General features: G+C 39.6%; 2 protein-coding genes across 2 annotated transcripts in view; one reads left to right on the forward strand and one right to left on the reverse strand.

The window, feature by feature from the left end:
* Nucleotides 1-1780: 1780 nt before the first annotated feature.
* LOC130549994 (uncharacterized) lies at nt 1781-4149 on the forward strand. Its single transcript, XM_057327331.1, has 3 exons — nt 1781-2617; nt 2806-2974; nt 3636-4149. Exons 1-3 carry the CDS (start codon nt 1795-1797, stop codon nt 3766-3768), a joined length of 1125 nt encoding a protein of 374 aa, XP_057183314.1. The 5' UTR covers nt 1781-1794; the 3' UTR covers nt 3769-4149.
* Nucleotides 4150-5810: 1661 nt separating this feature from the next.
* tacr1a (tachykinin receptor 1a) overlaps nt 5811-16837 on the reverse strand; it is a 31708-nt gene continuing 20681 nt past the window's right edge. The window contains exons 4-5 of the mRNA XM_057328099.1: nt 11573-11769; nt 5811-9953 (exon numbers count right to left, since the gene is read on the reverse strand). Of these exons, the coding sequence (XP_057184082.1) occupies nt 9623-9953; nt 11573-11769 (528 nt within the window). The 3' untranslated portion in view covers nt 5811-9622. The remainder of the gene's footprint in view (nt 9954-11572; nt 11770-16837) is intronic.

The raw sequence follows: 16837 nt of genomic DNA on the forward strand, positions 1-16837 counted from the left end.
ACTTTAAAGTGTGCCAACCTGGCTTGCCACCTTGCCTTGGCCACGATCTTTTTGAAGGCGTGTTGTCTTATGATGTTGCCCTTTACCTCAAGTATTTTGTTAAGAAAAAGTGGTTTACTTACCCAATTCTTAACCGCCGAATTAGTCAGTTCAAATATAGTGGCTCTGATGCTTCCTCAAAACCTTGCGAGGTCAGTCCCCATGGACTTAAGCTGACAGGTCAGGCCATTCAAAATTGGAATTTTTTAAGGCTTCTACCAGTTATACTTGGTGACAGAGTGTTGGATCCTGCAGATGAAGTTTGGCAACTAACACTTCAGCTAAAGGACATTGTAGAACTGATTTGCGCTCAGAAAATTTCAGTGTCACAGGTTGCTTATTTGGATGTTCTAATCCAAGAATACTTGGAGTCCAGAAAAGCAGCCTTTCCAGAAGTGAATCTGAGACCCAAACATCATTATCTGCGGCACTATCCAGGTCTGATACTCAAATTTGGTCCATTGATCAGATTATGGACAATCAGATTTGAAAGTAAGCATAGTTACTTCAAAAGATGTACCAGACATTTAAAGAATTTCAAGAACTTGTGTCACACCCTTTCAGAGAGACATCAGTTGTATCAGGCCTATTTGACAGCTGGGTCTTGTCCCCCAGTATTGCAAATGAAAGGGAGTTCTCCATTTTGTTCTGAGCTTTACAGTGAAGCAGTCAAAAATGCCGTTAGTCAGTTCAGCTTCAGTGAAACACAAACAAAGGTTTCTGTAGAAATACAGTATAAAGGAACTGTATTCAAGAATGGCCAACTGGTTGTCATTAAAAATGATGACATAGTGGAATTTGGTGAACTTTTGCTCATGTTTATCACAGGAGAGCGAGTTGATTTACTGACAAAAGTTTTCATTGCAGACTTTCTTTCTGAGTATCATTTGTACTCGCTAAGAGACACCAGTGAAAGGGTGGAGTGTTTGAACTTTGAGGACTTGCCTGACTCTTACCCACTGACATCTTACATGATGCAAGGATGTAGAGTAGTTCCACTGAAACACAGTGTAGTGTCACATTAGCTCATTACAAGTTCAGCATTGTTGTAGCATTAGATTGTGTTTATAATCAATGTTAAAATGAAAGTCATACAAATCTAAATGTGATATTTGTGATTCACAATATTTCACTGTTTATTTGTGTAACTAAACAGCACACATATTAATGCATTTGTGATGTAGCAAATTCATTTTGTATTTCATTTTTAGTCATGGATGAATCACAGCAAAGGATTGTAACCAGTGCAGTTGCTGAGGTACTGAAGGATCTTTCATCTTCGGTGCTGCAATCAGTTGTGGAGACGCTGAACTCGCTTGGAGTAACAACACCTGCAGATTTTCATTATGTTCAAGAAACCGATCTCCTTCCAGTATTACGACCCATTCAGGCCAGAAGACTGGTATCTGTCTGGAGCCAGAATAGTAAGTACATTTCATCACATGACTTTATAATGTATGAGTTTTTAATCTAGTTTCATAAGTGTTCAATTAAGGGTACATATTGTCCTCTGTCTCTGTAGACCAAAGTACTGACAGCCCATCAAGTTCTGCAGAAAGCAGTGGCAATCATGTAACTTTGTGTTCCTCATCCTCATCACTTCTTGTCACGGCTTCCAAAGTTGCTTCAGACTGGGCAGACAATTTCAAAATTCCATGGCAGAAGCTTCCAGAAGAAATCTCTCAATGTTTAGAAAGAAAGAAGAGACTAAGTCCTCGGTTACGAAGAGAGATGGTCAGAATTGTGGTTTCTGAAATGTTGAAGATATGTGACTGTCCCAGTAAACAAAGTTCAACAGCCATTGCCAAGAAGATGGTGGCAAAATACCCAACATCGTTGCAGGATGTTATCGAAGGTGATATAGTTGGTACAGGGTATCATTCGCTGGTGAAACAGTTTCAGAATCGTGTAGAAAATGTAAAAAGATCCTATGTGCCAAAAGTCAAGAAACGCAGCAGAACCGAAGACTCTGACACAGATGAGATTCCTGCTGAAAAAAAGGCAGCCGTTCAAGACACTTACGGATGTGTGAGTTGGGAATTGAAATTTTTGCCGCTCAATGAGACTGAAGAGAGCCAGTTGGATAAACGACAACAAATGAAGATGATATCTAAAACATCAACTGTTGACCCAGAAGTAGTTGGCACCCTTTTAAAAGCAACATACTACACACAACGCCAAGACATAAACAAGGGTACAAGCATGCAACAGCTTTGTGAGAACTGGCCTTTTTTATTCCAAGAGTTTGGTATGTGTGCACACTTCAAGCAGCTAACTGGAATTGATCTGAAGGAGATGTTCCTCAACAGCTTGGATAAAAAGGGACAGCGGCTCCTAAACTTTCTTAAAACTGTTGGTGGAGACAGGAAGAAGCAAGTACTGCAAGCTGCTGCAAAGCTTGAAGTTATGAGGGGTCAAATTGAGGGCTGTTCTGAAGATTTCAAAGACATGGTGCTGCTCCTGCTTGCCTACTTCGATGATAAGGAGGAGATGATGTTTCATTATGTGGAAGAGTGTTGCTCTGTCGAAGATGTAGAGCTAGACAAGTTACCAGCAACACCCTGCATCATTGTCTGTGGTAAGTTTGAATGAATAACATTTTGTTTCAAATTATAACTTTAATAAAGAAGGTTATCGTTAAAGTTCATTTACAGTTGCAATGTCTGAATGACTTTTTAAAGGATTAGCTCAATAAAGTACATAAAATGAATGCCAACACACTGAGATTAAACCTTAAAAATAATTTTTATTTATTTTTGTCTTTAGGCTCTTCGTGCTACACATCAAAGCTGTTGATGTTGAGCATCGACCAACGGATTACAACTGCACACATTTCTACATTCATCTCAGCAATCTGCATAATGTTTGGCAGTTACTACTGCTTTAACATTCATTATCCTTTGGAGCTGGGTTCTACTCTGGAGTTCCTGCAAAGGTAGCCACCAAACTATGTCTTAGTATGAAATTGTTTAAAAGTTCACCCAAAAAATTAAACATTACCATTATTTGCTTACCACCTTGTTACTCTAAACGCTTTCCACAAACCCTGCATTTATAATTCATTATAAGCATAGTTTTAAAACAATACAATACAGGCATATTGCCTTACTAAAAAACTTATAAATAGTCAGTGAAGAATAATTATAACAACAGTTAAAATAGATTATGATACCTACTTGTTGTTATACCTTTGAGCAGTATGGTAATTATAATTTAAAATGCATGATAAACTCCATAGTTGTGTATTAAAAGCATCACAATTTGACATTGTCTATCTTACTACATTCTTTTGTTGCTCAAAGTACAAGAAACTTATATTAAAATATAACTATGTTCATCTTGTGTTATCATATTATACTCTTAAAAGTTAAAACACAAATAGCTATTAAAATGTATTTTAACTGTTGTTGCAATTACTTATCAAATTATACAACATAGGTTTTTAATAAGGCATTATGGCTGCAATGGAATGCATTAACTATGTCCTTACAATGCATTATAAGAGTCATAGGCTGTGTTACTTGTTAAAAGTCAGATTTTTGCAATGCTGTTTTGTTTGTGAGCAACAATGGCATTCATTTATTTCTCTTTTTAAGGTGCTTCTTTGGCATAAACCCAGAGAAGGGCACCAAAGTTGAATGGAGGAAAAACAAAGAACAGCTTCCAGTGAATCCCAGAGTTCTTACACTCATAGCAGACCTTGCGGACTATGAATGGAGAGCAGATTAAGGTTGGAAAAAACCTTTTTTGACAGTTGGATGCCTAAAGATTACATTGATACTGACAATGTTTTACTACCTTAACCTGGTAGGACTTTGGCCTTTTTCATTTTTGATGTTTACAGTATTTCAGTTCACTTCAAGTTGTGCAGATTTGTTTTTTCAGTACAATGCTAATAGTCACTGGCTTGATGCTCAAACTTTGTGTTGAATATAATTTAAGTGTTGATTCATTTTATGAATCTATTTTAAGGCTTGAATACGTTTCTGTACTTTTAGTTTATATGGTACTTCACCTGTAGTAATTTAAGCAGCCAACAAACTATTGCATGTGTGCCTATAATAAAAACAGAAAGTTCTTTATGCTGTAAAAAAGTTAAAATTGGAATGCTTTTTCATATTTGTATACTTTATCCGTATGCATTCGATTTTTATGTTTTGCATTAACATTCTCCAACAAATAATAAAATGCTCTGCTGTTAATTATTCAAAATGTTTGGTTGGCAAGTCTTGAACTGTTTAAGAGGGAGAAATATGGTTGGTTAAAATGTGTCTTTACAACTTTTTTGATATTTAAATAAAATTGTAGCCTTGCAAAAAGTGTCCTAATTGTTTGTTGTTATTCTGGAATTTAAGGTTTGAGAGACTTTTATACCAGTCCGGATGCAAATATGATACATTTTACAGTTCACTTTAAGTGTGTTGTAATTTGTCGTAAACATTTCTATTGATTTTTTTAAAGTGGATTTCTGGCAACCACAGCTGCCAGTTCTTTACCGTATATTATATTAATTTCACAGTCCACTTTTTTGTGTTCCGTAAACCAAATAACATTTCTACCGTATTTTTTACAGTAGATTTCTGTCACATAGCTACCAGTTTTACCGTTAATTTCACAGTCCACTTTTTGTGTTCCGTAAACCAAATAACATTTTCTCTGTATTTTTTATGGTGGATTTCTGGCTACCACAGCTGCCAGTTTTTCACCGTAAATTTTACGGAATTTTTTTTACAGTGTAGGGATCCGGGGGTACATAAGTCTGCATTAGCGAGTGAAGATAAGGGGGTGCCGAATCAGTGGTGGTCTTGTAGGCCAAGAGCAGAGCTTTGAATTTGATGCGAGCGACTATAGGGAGCCAATGTAACTTAATGAAGAGAGGAGTGACGTGTGCTCTCTTCGGTTCATTGAAGACCACTCTTGCCGCCGCATTCTGGATCATCTGTAGAGGTTTGGTTGTGCAAGATGGAAGTCCAGCCAGTAGCGCATTGCAATAGTCCAGTCTGGACAGGACAAGAGCCTGGACTAGGACTTGTGCAGCATGCTCGGACAGGAAAGGTCTAATTTTCCTAATGTTGTAGAGGATGAATCTACAGGCCTGGGTGGTGCTGGCAACCTGATCCGTGAAGTTTAGCTGCACAGCAAAATCGCCAGTGTTAAAAAAGGTCAAATTAACACTCACAGTGTTTATATAATCCACACTTTGAGAGTATGGATTATATATACACTGTGCGTGTTAATTTGACTTTTGACCTTTTTTAACACTGGCGATTTTACTGTGTTATCATCTATCACCACTCCCAGGTTTCTGGCCGTTCTGGAAGGTGTGATCGTTGATGAGCCCAGTTGAATGGAGAGGTTGTGATGATCTTTAACACAATTAGTTTGCCTTAAACTAACAATTATCAATCATTCGTAATTTCCTCAAATTTTTTTATGATTCTGTAATGGTTAATCCATCAGTATGTGTAAACTCTTTAGTCACAGTTTAGTATTTCTAATTCTAAATAAAATATAAATATCATGGTAACACTCTTAAAATGGATGTGTTAATTTTAACACATTGTTTTGTGTTATTTATTTAACACTTGTGTTACTTTTAACACAACTTGTGTTGATCTTTAACACAAGTTGTGTTGAAAGTAACACAAAACGTGTTTTCCCAAGAAATAACACAGATTATGTGTTATTTTTAACACAATGGTTTTTAGAGTATCCATGATTTTATTTAAATTTACTGTTTTAAAAGAAAGGCAGAAAATAGTAAAGCGCTTCAGTGTTTTTTATTCAGATGCCCAATTACAGTCAGAAACAACAGAGAAAAAGTACATCAAAAATGCAAGCAGTTATCAAGGCCAACGGAAGCCATACAAAATATTACGTTTTTTGGTTGTCTAAATAAAGATATTTATTTAAAAAATGTTTTAGTTTTAAAAACTTTTTTGACAGATTCCTAAAATATTAGAATTTTCCCTTCATTATGACAGGTGGTCTAATAAAATTGTTAAGCACTGTATATGAAAATACATGAACCAAAGTTTAATGGCGTCTTTTAACTACCATATTTGAATAGATAGAAATGAATGACCTGTCAAGCTTTTTATAATGGAACATTATTATTTACGGTGTCAATTCAGGAGTTTATTAGATGAATAAAATGTTCCTTGATCAATCAAAATAAAGGATGTATGTAAACAACATTTTAAAACAGACCGCTTAAAGTGACTGTCTATTGAAATCACATCATTCCAACTGTTACTATTGGTTCTACATTCTCAAGATAAACGTTTTCTCACGAAGCAGAAAAGACTTTGCAAGGAGACTGTTGATAGATCAGGTCCAACTATATAAGACAGAAAACACGCAACACAACAGCAAAGAGAATGTGTACATGTAAAGTCACAGCATCATAAAGCAAATCATTCAATTCTAAAGGTCAGAAATAAGGTTCAAAATTGCTATTGAAAATGAATTAAAAATACGATACGACCCCCTTTATTGTTACTAATGAAAGTGTCTGCCCAGGATTCTGATACAAGATCCAAAATGATCTGGGTGTTCTGTACGATTTCAAGCCAGCGGAACCAGCGGTCCACTGTTGCGAGGCCTCCTGTGCTGGCTGCAAATCAAAGCACATCTTACTTTGTGAATAAATGATGAACTCTACCAGCTGTCCTAATGTAGAGGAACGTCTAAACAAACGCTCACACTCGCTATACGTGTTTACATACAGACGTGAAGAGTACCAGAATTTAAAGTGAAATTAAGCAGCCATGCCGAATGGCGGGGGGGAAATGAAGTATGCTGGCGGGTGGATGTGTTTCAGTGCTTTCATACACAGCTGTTGTCCTGCCCTCCGTGTTCTTGTCTGTTGAGTAATTACTTTGATTATAGAGAGATGGAGATGATGAGATCCAATTCTCCTGTGCTCAGAGGCGCATAGACAAATACGGCCCATAGAGACACAGCAAACCCAGACTGGCAGAAAAAACACACCTTGATAACTCACGTCTTACTTTTTAAATATGCAGCGGCGCAAAATAACCTTAATGAGTGTTTTTGGCTTGTTTTCAAGTGAATCAATTTAAACATCCTTAAATTTACTTGAGCAACAAGTCTGAATTCAAATTGACTGACTAAATCAAACTAAATTGATTGAAATATTGGGTAAATTGAAACAAAAACACGGTTCGTGCTCAGACGAGACAAACCAATTTGCAAAACAAAATAAACATTTATATTCACTGAATACAAGTCTTAGTATATTATGTAGTTTCATGTGTCTTTTTACAATGATGTTATCCTCTTTTTGCATTTCACATTCTTTGCAAAACAGGAGTTGCTAATAGGTTTTGAGTGTATAGATCAGATGTTGAGACATGCCAGTGATGCGTGAGAGCGAGAAACGGTTGCGATTGTGAAAAAAGCATTGTCGGATGTGTCGAAAAGATTTCTGAGTCTCTTTAAAGATCAGGAACAGGGTGTGGTTCATGAAAGAGCTAAGAACAGACCCACAAATACACTGGAGAGACGCTCAGTCAGAACGGCATTCTCAGTCTTGGAAAACGGACACCGCTGTCACTCACCGATTCTGGCCGAAACAAACAGCAGGTGTCCGACCTCTCCCCCCTAATCCCACATATTTCCTGTAACTTTTATAAACCCCTCACCCCAGTCACAGTCTTGTGTAACATATTGTATCGTGAGGATCATATTGCTATGACGGTATCCAGGTTAATATCTAAACAAACTCGGCGAGTGTGTTGAGAGGTCCCTAAGAGCTCATTTTACTCTGGCTTTTCGCCAAGGTGATGACGTGCGTGTGTGCGGGCATGTGTTTTATGAAGAAGAAGAATTTCTTCAATACAATAAAAATAATAAAAATTGACTTTTAAACCTGTAAACCTTTACTTTACATTCGACTGTGATCAACTTTGTTTCTAATCCTATAGTTCAAAGTTTTAATTCACTTTTAAGTTACTTGTAAGTTATTTGAAAGAACTATAAACTTACTAATGCCATTATAAAAATATTTTTTTACCATAGTCCCAGCAAATTTTTACGAAACCTACACATTCCAAAAATCTATGATGTATTCCGTTGGCATTATTCTGTAAAGTTTATGTGTAGCAACGAGGAATGAAAAAGTCTGATCACACACACAGAACTTTTTCAACCTGATCTCACACGAATTTGTATCTATTTTACGAGGTCGCTTATTTGTATGAATTCGTATGTGTGAATCGTACAAATACGTACGATTACTAGAAAAAAGCAATACTGAAGCCCCACCCCTAACTCCACCCCTAACCCTAACTTCACTGGCGCGAAATGAGATCTTACGAATTCATACAAATTAGCCAAAATAAGTAAAATAGTTACGTTTTTACCTTGAGATTAAATTGGATTTTTCTTATTTTATGAGGTGTCTAATTCGTACGAATTCATACAAAGTATTACTATAATTACTATAAAAACAACAACAATAGCTATAATAATAGTTAATAACTCCGCCCCTAAACTTATCTGTCACTTGTACAAATGACATCATACAAATTAGTCACCTCATAAAATATTTATGAATTGCCATGAGATTATTTTGAAGAAGCTCAATTCTGAAAATAATAATAAAAATGCAGCCAAGGGAAAAGAAAGAGGAAAAAAGACTGAATAAATATAAAAGCCTTAGCATAATCCCTGACCTCACATATTTGGTCACACATTGATCTGTCCTTCAGAGTTACATAAAATCAGGGCAGTGTGGCATTCAGCACTTTGACCAGCAAGCAGTTTCCAGTCACACCTTGAAAAGCTAATTTAATGTTGTCCTTTATATATTTGGGTGTCAAGATTGGCAGTTGACATTGTTCATGTTCATTTCACAGACTGGTTAGCTGCTCTAACTGGCCATGAAACCACCGAGGAACTTAAAAATATATATCTCCATCCCCTCATGTTATACTTCAGTCAGCTTTGGAAGGCTGAACGTGTTTCCGAGAAACTTGCTGTGATGTGCACCATAATCTGTACATTTGAAGATGCAACAACCAAAAGCATGTATGGTTTGAGTTCGGCTGGCCATGTCTGTGGACTGTGGGGATCAAGAGTAGTCTTTCTACCCCATTTCTAAACCCACACAAGGTTATTTTGTTGCTTGCAAGATGAGAAATGTAACCTTTATAGCATCTCATTGATCCTCTGTGTCACATGTCCATTAAAGTAAACTTTTAAAACGTCTTCAGCGAATGCAGGATCAATAAATCAGGCCCTCATATAGATACAAGTCAACACAATACAGTATGTTTAGGACATTTACATCACTTTGGTAAAAAGGCCTTTCTGCAAGAAAATCTATGTAAATGTTCCCCCAGTCAGAATTATAAAATAGAGTGCTCCAAGAATGAAAAATGAAGAAAACGTGTAACACTTTATGCACTTAACCAGCTATAATACACGCGTGTGCACACGCACAACATACACTGCTCGCGGAAAAATCGACACAGGGACAGAATATGTGAGGCATCAATAAAAGATTACATCTCCAGATAAGACGGTGGCTTTTCTCCTCTAATGGCACTCTGTGTTCCTATTCCGCTAGGTTATTACTGGAGTAAAAGCTGGAGGTCTCAGACACGGTTTTGGAGATGCTACGAGAGGATGAACCATTGGAGGTGAGATCTCTGGAAGGGCTGTGACCTGCCTGTCTCCCCGTGGCCCCTTTGATGCTCCCGAAGGTAACCTTCTGGCCGTCTTCACACTGCTGCATCACACAGGACACAGTGGTCTCCATTCGACTGGCCCGGTATAGACTCGTCTGGGTTTGAAGGTACCGGGTGGACTTGAGCTCCAGGCCCTCATAGGATCCCTCAGGGACGCACGGGAAACAGCGGAACGCTTGCCTGAACCCGGCGCGAAACCTGAGCGAGAAGAGAAAAATAGACATGACTGGGAACTAGGGGTGTATACTTTGTGTTCATTCTGAACTATAGTACGATACTTAGTACTATGACATTTCGCGATGCAAAAATGTCACGATGCGCATCGAAGAGAGATGGGGATATTTTACGATATGATGTTTAATTGTATTCGTTGAGCGGTCAAGACGCTACCTACTCTGCGCCAGCGCGTCACGTGTGCTTATCTCACATATGCGGTAGAGAGAGAAGCACAAGACACAATCTGTGTCTCCACGTGATTTACAAAGCGTCTTATTTTCCTTCACAATCGCCGGTAAAACACCGCAAACTTGAAGCGTGACTGCTGGCGAGTCACCCCGAAACTCATTACAAAGGCAGCACCAACGTTTTTATATGCCAATGTTAATTTATCCGCTAACGTGAGCTGCTGCGTAGCGTGATATATGCAACATAAAGCCAAAAGAAACCAGCGCTGTTCCGATCAGACAAGTGATGAAGTGAGTCGTACTGTATATTAAAAGATCGAATGACATGCTAAAAAACGAACCAAGTATGTGATTTGCATGATTGAAGAAATGTAATGCAGTTTATGTAATACGTCTTTTTGAAAGATTTTTCTCATTCATTACTGTCTCAAGCAAAGACAGTGCAGCTTCAAAGAGACACGAGCCAATAGCGCTTGAGCGTGAGCTCTGTCAGAGCGTTTCATTGGTTGAATGTACTGAATGAACACGCCCTTCACTGAACGAACGAGTCATTTGAGTCGAAATGAGACTGAATGAACTGCTACATGTCGTTCATGGTCTAATATTCTCTGTGTTACAAAAATGCATATCCAGTAGTTACTCAACTTTTCTGAAAAATAAAGGTAATGACCTGGTTTAATTTAATTCTAAGGTAAAGTAAATTATGTCGAAACAGTTAAATATGTGTATGGAACATTTAATTACACCAATTAAATGAGTTAATCCAGATAGATTTTAGTAGACTAAATATAATGTAGATTTCGTCGACTAAAACTAAAATGATGGGGATGACTAAAACTAAATTGCATTTTAGTCAAAAGACTATGACTAAACCTAAATTAAAATTTGCTGTCAAAATTGACACTCAGTGCCAAACCTGCAGTACAGAAGGTTCAGTTAAGCCTTAAAATGTTAAAATTCTTTATTAAGTTGTATGTGCAACAAAAAAAGTTACTGAAATTGTTAATATTTTGAAAATAAATGTTATTTGAATTTCAGTTTCATTTTATAATTTTGTTCAAAATATCGAGATGTGTATCGTATCGTGAACCCAGCATCGAGATAAGTACCGAATCGTGAGCTGAGTGTATCGTTACACCCCTACTGGGAACATTGACGTATGTCGGAACTGAGGCGACGCTGATGGGTCGGAAGGTGAAAATAATTTTAGAGTTTTGCTTGCCTTCAAAGGTTTTTGTGATGTGTGGCTTTAGTACCTCAGTGACACATTAGAGAACATTACATCACAGCGCTGGACCGTGCTTGGGATCATTTTGAACAATAATGATATTATAGCAAATGTTGCAGCAACTCCGGAGAGAGCTAGATGTCCATGTGTGAGCGTCAATTACCATGTTTTCAGCTTGAAATTACCTGTCATTGAGGCAGCAGTAGATAATGGGGTTGTACATAGTGGAGCTCATTGCCAGCCACATGATGGTCAGATAGACCTGCTGAGTGAAGGTATGTTCAGACAGGTCCGGGCGGAACTGATAAATCAGAAAAAACACGTGGTAGGGGAGCCAGCAAACCGCGAAGGTGCACACCACAACAATCATCATCTTCACCACCTGAGGGTTGAACAAAGGAAATAGATTTTCAAATTCTGATGTCTGTAAATACACATATTTCTGTCTGATTTCCTAGAGTTTGCATGCTTCCCACATTCTACAAAACTGGCAGAAAGCTGACAGACATAATATCTCCCAACAATTTGCTCGACAGCTTTCAGGTGGTCCACCGGCCCCAAGCCACTCACAGCATCCAGCACGCCAAATATGACTACATTCAAACCACAATGAACTGTAATAAATAGAGACAGGCGCATAGAGTCAACTTTCCCAAACACCAGACTTAAAAAAGTGTTAACATAGTTAACATAAATAATATGTCTTCAAGCTGCTGTGTATATATTTTAAATGTTAAAATGCTTTCTCCTATCCTAGCTTAAAGGGAAAGTTCACCCAAAAATGAAAACTCTGTCATGAATTACTCACTCTCGAGTTGTTCCAAACTTGTATAAATTTCTTTGTTTGGTTGAACACAGAGAAAGATTTTTGGACAAATCCTTGTCACCAAACAGTGCTTGGACACCATTGACAACCATAATAGGAAAAATGACAATGGTAGTGTCATGGTTCTGCCTCACCTAGTCTTGGATTTCCTGGTCCTGAGGCAGAGTCATGACAAAGTCTTTGGTTATGTGTGGAGAGAAACATATTATTGTCCTTTTGACAATAATATGCGTTCTCTCCAGTGTCTTGTCATTGGCCCCGCCCCTCTCGTTTCATGTATTGCTTCCCTCTCGTGTCTAATGTTCCTCACCTGCCCTGTGTATCCCTCGTTTGTCTTGCCTATAAATGCCCTCATGTTTCTTTGTCATGTGCTTGTGGATTGTACCGTGTATGTATGTGTACCTTGTTCATGTTCATATGTTGTTGCCCGTAAGCCTGTTTCTTACCCTGTCCCTGAACTGTGAGTTTTGTGGTTTTTGCTTTAGTTACACTGCTGTGTGTTTAGACGTTTGGTCGTGTCCTTTAGTTTAGTTTTTACTGTTCTTGCTTTCGTTTTGCCCCCTCGTGGGAAGTCTTTTGTTGTGTATTAATCTCTTAGTTCTGTTTTCCCTATCGAGGGTGTTTTATTTTGTGTTTTTTGTTATTAAAGTCTTGTTCATTAACCCCTTCACTGCCTGCCTGCATTTGGGTTCTTCACGTATTCCGTGACAGAATCCATGAGCCAGAAACGAACCCAGCAGGCTACCATGGATGCTGGGCGGTCCCACCAAGCCCGCCTCCTCTGCGGCGTTCGCCAGGAGAACATGGACCTTGAGGACTACTTGGACAGATTCCTAGGCGCCGCAGAGGAGGGTGTCTTCGGGGAGGCGGAACTGGCGGTGCTCTTTAACGCCATGTCTCAGGAGCCCCCTTTCGCGAGTGGAGATGAGGGTGATGAGACCGCTGGACTTTAACGCTGTGTGGCAGTACGCCACGTACCTTTCGGGGTCCAGGGTCTCAGCCCAATCCAGCTACTCATCTCCGCTGGCCTCGCTCCCAGAGGGTCGGGCCTTGCAGATCGGGGTTCTGGGCACCGCCACACCTTCCGCCTCAGCCCCTGCAGTCTCGTCTCCACCAGTCAGCCTGGGTGGCAAGCGGGGGAGACTAGAGTCTTGGGGGACCTCCTCCGAGGAGTCCCAGCCAGAACCAGCCGTGCCGTTTGCCTCTTTTCTTCAGCCGACCTCCAGGCGGGTGGTTCGGCTGAAGAAAAAGAGGCAGCGGCGGGCAGCGCGGACTCCACCCCAGCCAGGTGCAGCCGGCATCCCAGCCGGCGCAGCCGGCGTCCAGTCCGGTGCAGCCGGCGTCCCAGCCGGTGCAGCCGGCGTCCAGTCCGGTGCAGCCGGCATCCAGTCCGGTGTCCAGTGTCGTGTCCAGTGTCATGCCCAGTCCGGTGCGGCCAGTGTCTAGTCCGGCGTCCCAGCCGGCGACCCAGCCGGTGTCAAGCCCTGTCCAGCCGGCCTGTCCAGCCGGCCTTCCAGCCGGCCTTCCAGTCGGTACAGCAGCCGGCCTTCCAGCCGGCCTTCCAGTCGGTACAGCAGCCGGCCTTCCAGCCGACGTCAAGCCTTGTCCAGCCGTCCTTCCAGCCAGCCTTCCAGCCGGCCTTCCAGCCGGGTCCCAGCCTTGTCCCCCCCTGGACTTCCCCTAAGTCCCTCAGGACTTCCCCTAAGTCCCCCAGGACTCCGCACCCTCGAGCGCAGCCGGGGACTAAGACTATTCTCCCTTCTCCCTACCCCCATGGACTGCCCCCTATGAGCCCTTGTTTGGCCCCACCCCCCCTCCCATGTTTGTTATTTTTATTGTCCCACCCAAGCCCTGTTGTTATCTTGTCATGTCTGCCCCTGATTTTGTTTTCTCTGTATTGCCTTGTCTTGTCTGTCACCCAGTCCGCCTTGTCTCGTCTGTCTACCCCTTGGTGAGCACCTGGAGGTGCTCATTAAAGGGGGGGGGGGCTTCTGTCATGGTTCTGCCTCACCTAGTCTTGGATTTCCTGGTCCTGAGGCAGAGCCATGACAAAGTCTTTGGTTATGTGTGGAGAGAAACATATTATTGTCCTTTTGACAATAATATGCGTTCTCTCCAGTGTCTCGTCATTGGCCCCGCCCCTCTCGTTTCATGTATTGCTTCCCTCTCGTGTCTAATGTTCCTCACCTGCCCTGTGTATCCCTCGTTTGTCTTGCCTATAAATGCCCTCATGTTTCTTTGTCATGTGCTTGTGGATTGTACCGTGTATGTATGTGTACCTTGTTCATGTTCATATGTTGTTGCCCGTAAGCCTGTTTCTTACCCTGTCCCTGAACTGTGAGTTTTGTGGTTTTTGCTTTAGTTACACTGCTGTGTGTTTAGACGTTTGGTCGTGTCCTTTAGTTTAGTTTTTACTGTTCTTGCTGTCGTTTTTCCCCCTCATGGGAAGTCTTTTGTTGTGTATTAATCTCTTAGTTCTGTTTTCCCCATCGAGGGTGTATTGTTTTGTGTTTTTTGTTATTAAAGTCTTGTTCATTAACCCCTTCACTGCCTGCCTGCATTTGGGTTCTTCCCACGTATTCCGTGACAGGTAGTCAAAAGTGCCCCAGAACTGTTTGCTTTCCTACATTCTTCAAAATATCTTCTCTTGTGTTCAACAGAACAAAAAAAGTAATATAGTAATAAAGTAATTTTTCCTACTATGGTAGTCAATGGTGTTCTAGAACTGTTTGGTCACAAGCATTCTTCCAAAAATCTTTCTGTTTTCAACATAACAAAGAAATTTATACAGATTTGGAACAACTCAATGATGAGTAAATGATGACAGAATCTTTATTTTTGGGTAAACTGTTCCTTTAATGCAGAGACAACTAATAGAAATGATAAAATGATTGAACAGTATAAAAACTGGCTCACAGTATTACTTTGTTAGTTTGAACGTGACCAGTGGCATGAGTTAAAATAAAATATCGGTATGATAAAATATCGGTAACACTTTACAATAAGGTTGTATTTGTTAACATTAGTTAATGCAAACACAAAATAAAATATTTTAAAGAATGTTGGTAACCGAACAACGGCGGTACCTAATCACTTATAACTAACTGTTAACACATGCAATCTTATTGTAAAGTGTTACTAAATATCATATGAATGGAAGCTGGTATTGTGGTGGGTATAATGTCATCGCAGTAATCAGTAAAACTGCAGTTGTTGGTCATACTGATTATTATGCAGACCACATCCGACACACAATAAACACGCAGGCGTGAAATGACTGCTGTCATTCTCAGACAGGCACAAACATTTCAACACTAAATAGTCCACTGTTGCATTGGTGGTTTTAATGGACACCAATTGCCGTGGTAGGCGGAGCTTAAAGGCAGTAAAAAGGATTTTTCTACTTAGAAATATCTACTTAGCTGAACAATGGAACACAGGAGAGAGGATGGTAAAACTATTTGGAAACAATATTTCTGAAAACCCGTTTGATGCCGCAGGATGACACACCGCACAGCTTTAAATAAAATGCTTTTATAATACCATAATTAATTATGACTCATTTTGAAACTCGGATATACAGCAATCCATTTCTGAGGAAAAATGAGAATGGCTTTCAGTATTTTGTCTACTGTTGCATGACTGCCAACTAAAGCCTTTTCCAGCCAGACATCAAAGGACACTTCAATGGTCACCCTGTGCATCCCTGCAGTCAATCGCTTGGTCTTCAAAGACTACAAGGCCTACTAATCTTTATCCTTACATATACTAACATTTTAAATAATTGCATTATTTAATTAATTTAATAAATGAAGAGTTTGGTTCCAAAATCCGATAAACGCCATAAAAAAAAGAGTTTCCGCCAAAATCAGTATTGTATCAAGTCGGTATTGAAAAGTCACTTTTTAATTTTACGCAAAATGCGATATCCGCCGTGTTATTCAGTCATGTTTTCTCCCTTTTTTTCCAAACCGCAATATACGACAGTCTCACTTCTCTGGAGAATGCGATATATCCGCTCAACCAATCACAGCACACCATTCCACGCATTGTAAACAGTAATGGCGGCGCTCTGAATACGGTCGACTCCTAGTTTCCCTGATCTACTTTGTACTTTGTGTTCAACAAACAAACACAAAAATGAATAATTTTGACGCCATTGATGAACCTGTGCTGGTTTCTGCAGTGGGGAAGAAACGTAAGCCATCGAAATCAAATCATTTACGTGAGGAAATTAAGATGAGGCACTAATTTATAGCATTAAAAAGATGACCCGTTGAATTCATTTTAGGAGCGATGACTGATTGAATGTATTTTTAGTCCAGTGCCTGTATGTAAGATTAGTATTGTATTGAGTTCAGAGGCTGTCATATGAATCAACTCACTTTGTTGTGTATTTTCAACAGTTTCGATATGAAAAATAACTTTTATATTGATTAAATGGATTTATTGCATTTTGAAAAATACTTGTTATGGATTCATTGCATTTTGGGGGAAAATGATCAGTTTTTATAATAAATCTTTTAAAATCAAAATCTGGATTTGAATTTTTTATGTTACTAGAACCTAAAGATGCTATGTGAAACTTTGAAACAGAAAATAGTGGTTTTCATCTTGCCACATT

Source organism: Triplophysa rosa, linkage group LG2 (assembly GCF_024868665.1).
Source record: "Triplophysa rosa linkage group LG2, Trosa_1v2, whole genome shotgun sequence".
Lineage (NCBI taxonomy): Eukaryota > Metazoa > Chordata > Actinopteri > Cypriniformes > Nemacheilidae > Triplophysa > Triplophysa rosa.